The sequence below is a fragment of the Cryptomeria japonica genome, chromosome 8, assembly GCF_030272615.1.
Source record: "Cryptomeria japonica chromosome 8, Sugi_1.0, whole genome shotgun sequence".
Lineage (NCBI taxonomy): Eukaryota > Viridiplantae > Streptophyta > Pinopsida > Cupressales > Cupressaceae > Cryptomeria > Cryptomeria japonica.
The window spans coordinates 219,951,698-219,959,458 of record NC_081412.1 but is presented as its reverse complement, the minus strand read 5'-3'; the positions used below and the strand labels follow the sequence as shown (position 1 = coordinate 219,959,458).

Genomic DNA, 7,761 nt, shown 5'->3' with positions numbered 1-7,761 from the left:
CAAAGAAGGAGAAGGTAGAAAATCTTGGAGATTATAGGCCCACTTCCCTATGCAACATAGTCGATAAAATTCTGTCAAAAGTGATGACTAACAGATTGAAGCCTCTCATGGACAACATCATTTCAGAAGAACAAACTGGTTTTGTTCCTGGTCGCTCAATCCTTGATGGGGTGATTGTAGCGCAAGAAGAAATCCACACCCTTCAAAGCACAAATAGGCCAGGTATGATAATAAAATTAGACATAACAAAATCTTATGATAGTGTAGATTGGTGCTTTCTATGCAAAATCATGCAAGCATTTGGCTTTGACAATCAATGGATGAACTGGGTATTTGAATGCATATCAACGCCTAAATTTTCTATTTTGATTAATGGAAAACCATCGGGTTTGTTTTCCTCTTCAAGGGGTATCAGACAAGGAGATCCTCTATCTCCTTTCCTCTACATTATAATGGGGGAGGCCTTGGGAAGGGCAATCAAAGCTAGTTATGCCAATAACTTGCTAGAGGGAATCGAAGTAACAAAAGATTTTGTAGTTACACATCAGCAGTTTGCAGATGACAACCTTCTCTTGGGGGAAGCAAATATTAAGGAAGCCTCCCATCTTAATCAGATTCTAGAAATGTATGGAAGGGCTTCAGGCCAATTTAGAAACAAGGATAAAACTAAAGTTTATTTCTTCACTACTCCAATCCTATTACAAACCAAAATTCTCAGAATTCTAAACTGCAGAGAAGGTTGTCTTCCTTGTACTCACTTGGGCATTCCAATAGACCGAGGTCTAAGGAACTCTAAATTCTGGGATCCCTTAAAACTAAAAGTTGAACAAAATGCAAATTCCTGGAAGGGCAAATGGCTCTCTTGGGTGGGTAGGCTAGTGATGATCCAAGCAGTGATCTCGGCCCTTCCAATTTATCTCTTATCCATATTATCCTTAACATCTAGTGCCAATTCCTTCATAATTAAGAAGATGAGAAATTTCTTCTGGAAAAACACTGAGGAGAAGCATAAAATTGCTTTCATAGCTTGGGACAAAATTATCAAGCCCAAATCAATGGATGGCCAAGGCATCAAAGATCTTAAATTGCAAAATATAGCCCTAGGGGCTAAATTAGTCTGGAAGTTCATTAAAAACCCCAAATCAATATGGGTTAGAATGCTAGCAACAAAGTATCTACCAGACTAGAACCATCTCAACATCTTCAGATCAGGCAACTTTCCCAAGGGGTCCAGAACCTGAAATTTTATCATCTCCTATAGAAATCTGGTTTCAAATTTGATTTCTTGGGATATACATGATGGCTCATCTAGTCTATTCTGGGAGGACTCTTGGGGTGGCTATCCACCTCTAGCAAATTTAATTCATATCCCTATTTCAGAACACTGGTTTAAACAGCACTAGGGTTCCTGAGTTAGAGACTACTTGGAAATGGTCGACATTGCGAACTCACAATGTTGGAGATGGAAATCAATGGAGGGCCTGCCAATTCCAAGGGTAGATCTAGATCAACTCCTAGAACATATAGAAGCAAGAAATATCAGTCCCAGAAGAGGAGAAGACTCTCTTATCTGGGTGCCATCCAAAACAGGGCAGTATAATTCAAAAGATGGATATTGAATTCTAGTCAGCCTTGCAAATCAGAATAACCAAGATATCCCTTTGAAGCTATTTTGGAGCTCCAAAGTCATTCCAAAAGTGGGAATCTTTGCATGGCTGGCCTTTCAAAAAAAGATTCTAACTGCAGATAAGTTTATAAGAATGGGCTACGAAGGACCATCTAGATGCATCTTGTGTAAAGCCAAATCAGAGATAGTGTACCACCTTCTCTTGAATTGCCCCTTTTCTTCTAAATGCTGGAGATGGCTATGTGCCAAGTTGGGTTTGATTATAGCCTTGCTGAATGACATCAAGTCTCTATTCCAAAGTTGGCCCCTTCCTCTTAAGGAGAGCTCCCTGAGTCAAATTTTGGAAGTGCCCCATCATGCTTAATCTGGGAAATCTGGAAAGAAAGGAAGCGTAGGTTATTTGAAGGCAAAACTAGGAGGCAGGAATCAATTTTAAACTCAATTGAATCGACAATAGTGGACTTAGTCAATTGTAGAATATCATTTTCTTTAGATCATCCCAAAGTCTTTTTTTCATGGGATGAAAATATCAGGCTAAAGTGGCAAGGAATTAGCATCCCTTCATCCTCTGGCCAAAAAATCAATGGTAGAAAAGATGCAACTTGGTCCCCCCCAAAGATGGATTGGGTGAAATTAATCTTTTATGGGGCTTCCAGAGGCAATCCTGGCCCCTCTGGAATTGGCTATGTAATCAGAGATCAATCAGGAGCAATTATAGGGAAAATGGCAAAGCCAATTCCCCCAGACACCAATAATATAGCAGAATTCGCTGCTCTGCAACTTGGTTTGAAGGATTGCATCAACCATGGTCTAAGAAATGTCTCAGTGGAAGGAGACTCAGAGATAGCAATGAATGCAATAAGGAAAAAAAAAAACCCAAACTGGAGACTTCAAGTAATTTTAGAAAAAATCTTAGAAAATTTGAACAGACTTGAGCATTTTGAGGCCAAACGTATCTATAGGGAAGCAAATGTAGTGGCAGATGCCTTATCAAAAATATCAGCTCAAGGTTCTTTCATTCATTGGTGGGTTCAAAGTATTCAAGTTAGTGGTAATGCAGATCAGGTCTTCTAGCAAGTTTCATCCTTCTAGAGTTTTGGGGACACTTTCTGTCAACCAAATTGAGGAATGTAGATTTTAATTTTGAATGATTTTACCCACTTTCCTTTGGCGGTTTGCATTAATGGCTATTTCTTTTATTTGAATTCAAGTGTCCACTTAAGCCTAGGGTTTATGGTGGGTCCGGTTTAGCTTTGCCAACATTTCGCTTAACCTATCTAGGTCTTCTTCTATCTACGGTTTTTGAAGCTCCAGCTGGCTCCTGCCATCATTATGTACCTTTCGTATGAGCTGTCCGCAAGTTGCTCTTTTTATCTACGCTTGGGAAGATTTGGCTTGATTAAGACATTTATCCTCCGCCACCTTTGTGGGAGCCTTTAATGCTCATCCACTCCTCATTATTAGGTGTTGAGATGTGCGCCCGATTTTCCTGTCGAAGCATTTTCTGCACGCAGCGTTCATTTCTTTCTTGCAAAATCTGCATTATTCACTCTGGTTTTTGTTTCTCGCTTGTCTTCTTTTCTTTGATCAACATGTCTTCTGAACCACCATTTGGATTCATTATGAGCATCTACCCAAGGCCCTCCTCATGCTTTGGTACAGACACTCCCATTTCCCTCAACGCCTCCACTCATCAGGTTTCTTTCAGAAGGATCACGGATTTGAAACTGAAGTGTCTCCTCATCCATGTGGACCCTCCAGTTCTGCTTGCAGTTAAAATGATCCTGGGTAGTGCCCATTTGAGCAGGGAAGAGTACCCGCGAGACAACACATGCATCTCTTCTAGGTTTGTGGCTTCTCTTTTGGACCAAAAGCTACCTAAGCAAGTTGTTTGGAGCCTTACCAAGGAGCTTTTTCTTGAGGAAATTCTCCAGGATTTCCAAGAAATCTTAAATAATGCCCTCCACGACTTTGGGGCACCTCAGACAAGCGACCAAATCCTTTTCAATGCTCATGGAGAGCTCATTAAATACTACCCTTTCCTACTGGATCTGAAAAGAAAATATTTGGACAGACACAAAGTCTTTGTTGGAGTTGGTTTGAGCTATCTTAAATGGAGGTTTTTAGGAGAAAATCCAGAGGCCCGGGGAAAAGAGGAGGACCTCTTCCAGTTTGCAAAGCTGAATGGAATCCTGCCTATGAAAGCTGCAGAGGTAGAGCCCCAAGATGAACAGAGTTGCAGGGGTGGTTCGAGCAGAGGCCGTAGGGGTGTGGGTCGTGGCCGGGGTCGTCCAGCAGGCAGAGGCCGAGGAAGAGCCAGAATTGAGTTGCACCAACCCGATCCTCCCACTGCAAGCTAGGCTCTCTTTTTGTTGTTGTGTCAATTTCCCTTCTCGATACTTAACACATAATTGTATAAATTTTATTTTGGTTTCTGATTATTATGCTTAAACTCTTTGGTTCTAGGCAGTTGGGAATTTGCCATAAATGTTTCTAGTCCCATTTTCTTCAGACTGCTTAATTTTGATGGCTCTGTTAAAATGGTCAAATCATAAGTTTAATGGTTTCCTGCTTGTTGATGGAATCATGTTTTGTTGGGATTACTGAGAATAGGTTTTTAATGGTATGATTCTCAGCTAAGAAATTTCTATATTTAATCCAATTTAATATAAATCTTGGCTCTGCCTTTACCGACCAAAAAAAAAAGAAATAACAAGATAAATAGTGGCAATGAAAAGACCATCTAAGGGATCATCACCACATGTTACATCATGGGTCATCTTTATAGCCCCCATACATTTTTTTCTCAGTCCTCTTTTCTTGTGTCACCCTTTTCTCTCTATTTTCCCCTATGATGAGTTGTACTACACTCTCAATTCTTGACACTCCTCTATTAGTGGTCCAACATTTTTCCTTCCTTCTAGACTAGCATAGTTATATCCATGAACCCAATATTTGACCATTGCTGGTTCCTTGTCAATCTAAATGCCCAACAAGGCCCTAGCTCCCTTCTCTCTAACTTCATCCCGAAACTTGTTCAAGATTTTGTTTGTTCCTAGAACAATGGGAACCCCAACACAATTCTAGGTTCTTGGTGAACCCCTAAACTCCAAAAAGTTCTTGCCATGAGTAGAAAGCTCTAATCTCTAAGCAACCCATCTTTCTCTTAAATTTAAGAAAAGGGACATGACAAAGAAAATAGCAATTTACCATACTAACATTGAATCTCATTGTTTATGTTTAAATAAAGGTAAAATTATAATAAAAGAACATATATTGATAATGATGAAGTAATTTATAGATGAATTAAGGAATTAAAAGTAATTTTGTAGACTTATACACTATCTAAATTTTGTTTCTTTATTTTTTGAAAGCTTAATCCAAGAATGAAATGATTTGTAAAACCATTTAAAAGAATTTAGTGAACAATGAGATCAAAATCCCTCACAAGAAGTAAGGTTTACTAAAGTCAAATGTGTAGAACTCAAAACTTTAGACATGACCACATCGGTATTCCTCTCAGCCTTAAAACTAATGTCTCAAATAATATATATTTTATTATTTTTCCAGTTAGACTAATGTTAGCACCTCCCTCAGTCGACTAATCAGAATCCCCCCCCCCCCCTTCCATAGAGGTGGAGCTTTCATTTTCTCTGGTCCCTAGGGGTCAACTTCACTGATGGTCCTTCCTTCTGGGGGGAGGGAGTAGGAGCCCATGATGGTAAGACCTTCCAGTTGAACGAACAATCCATATTCTTGAAAGCCGATATAACGTATAAGGAATAAATTTATGGTCCCACAGATGGAAATATTTGTTTCAAATTGTGTGTGTGTGTGTAATTTATTTTTTCAAATACCTTTCTTAAGCTAGAACACTTTATATCTTCTTAAATTGGAACACTATATTTTGTGCATTGATAGCTAGACAATGTGAAATATTTTAATAAGACCTAGTCAAAACCTCAAATTAAAAATTTTAACATCGAATATATATATATATATATGACTCCACAAAAAAAATTAATGAATGTTGTAAAAAGATATTTAAAGTCTCTATGGTTATATTAAAAAGACTCCTCCACTAATTCTTGAAATTCTAATAGATCTTTTTGAAATCAAAGATAGAGATATACGCTAATGTAGAAGAAATTTATTTTCTATAAAGATCACTTTTTAACAAGAGATATAGTGCAATTCATTTCTATTATTGATTACCTAGTATATGTATTTAGTGAAAATAATTTTTTTTTTAATTATACTTAATATCTTTATTGAGTGGGATAATAGAATCATTACATTACATTTAAATGAAGACACCAATAAGATGTTATAAAATCATAAACTTTCATTACTATCTTTTTATACTTTTCTTCGACAATGAAATGTTGAAATGTTGAAAATTCTGGGATAATAGAATCATTACATTACATTTAAATGAAGACATCATTAAGTTAAAAAATCATAAACTTTCATTACTATTTTTTTATACTTTTCTTCGACAATGAAATGTTGAAAATTCAGAAGATACTTAATGAAGTTGAAATTTCAGCATGAAATCAATGTATGAATAAGGCATGCATTAAATTGAATAGTTGAAATTCTATCACAAGAATTTAGTGCATAAAATGTATAATAAAAATTAAAACAATAATTTTATTTACGATCTTGAATGTTTCCAACATGAATCAATAGAAAAATGGACAAATGACATTTTTTAAATTTTTAAATAAGAAATCAATTATAGACTAAAATTTAAATTCTATATATTAAATAAATAAATAAAATAATGTTCTTGCCTCAACCAAAACTAATAATAAAATTGAATTCAATTTTCCTTCATTCATAATAAAATTGAAAACAATTTACAAATATAAATATTCTAATTGAAACCATCAATGAGAAATTGAAAAAATCGTAGACTTTCATTAGTATCTTTTTATATTTTTATAATGAGATGTTGAAAAGTCAGAAGATATATATATATATATATATATATATATATATATATATATATATATATATATATATATATATATATATATATATATATATATATTTATAATGAGATGTTGAAAAGTCAGAAGATATATATATATATATTTTTGGTAGATGATGAAAGTCATAAATTTCAATGGCCGCCATTAAAACCAGTTTGAAAAATATCAGAGCAATTGAAACAAGTTATTACAAAGACTTGGCATAGACTATTTTTTCAATCTCCGGAGTTCAACTTCTATTGCAAAATTCCTGTTTTACATATTGAAATGTATTCTAAGTAGTCTTCTTTGATCGTTAAAAACTAAACCATATTACAATTAGTAAATCTTGAAGCTTTCTTTTACATAAATATTGTTGCAAAAAGTTTTTCATTTTATTATTATTTTTCTTAGAGGTAGGATTATTGAATATTTTATTAGATATAGTTTTTATTTATTTAATTAATTATTATATAGAATTAATAATTTAATTGTATATGTAGATTGTCTTAGTCTAATTAAATAAATATTTTATTTATTTAATTATTTTATCTTAAGCCTTCTATCAATTAAATAGTTTTTTATTTAATTAATTAATTCATTTAACCTTTTCTAGTCTTTCTCTATTTAAATAAATATTTTTATGTATTTAAATTATTTTTTTCATAAATTAAATAAATATTTTATTTATTTAACTGGCCCCACTTCTTCTATTAACTAAATAAATCTTCATTTATTTAATTAATTCATTAGCTTTTCCCTTCCATAACACTTGTCATTCATCTCTTAATTTACCTTCAACCACCTTTCTAATATTTTCCTATTTTCTATACCTACCCTTTAATCCTAGCCGACCATTTATCCCTCCACCTCTTAATCATATCCCTCCATTCTTAGGGCACTCTCTACATAAGAGGATCCTTTCATTCTTATCAATCCCTAATGAATGCTAATGCGAATGTGAATCATAATCCTAATGCTCGTGTGAATCCTCATAGCAATCAAATGTCTACACAACCACAATCCGTTCTTTGTTGAGCTTTTTTGTACACATAAAATCTGAGAGCAACCATATCAAGCAAGATCAATGGAGATCAAACCCTAATGAGAATGTAATGGTATAATCTTTCATGTTGATGTTTTGCATGGTTTTAGGTT

At 34.6% G+C, this 7,761-nt stretch overlaps 1 protein-coding gene across 1 annotated transcript; it reads left to right on the top strand.

Moving 5' to 3' along the window:
- Nucleotides 1–2,245: 2,245 nt before the first annotated feature.
- LOC131058119 (uncharacterized) lies at nucleotides 2,246–2,701 on the top strand. The gene has a single exon (XM_057992118.2). It carries the CDS (start codon nucleotides 2,246–2,248, stop codon nucleotides 2,699–2,701), a length of 456 nt encoding a protein of 151 aa, XP_057848101.1.
- Nucleotides 2,702–7,761: the final 5,060 nt, after the last annotated feature.

Coding starts and splice junctions, on each gene's coding strand:
- LOC131058119 (XM_057992118.2), top strand. CDS start 2,246: ATGGATTGGGTGAAATTAATCTTTTATGGGGCTTCCAGAGGCAATCCT.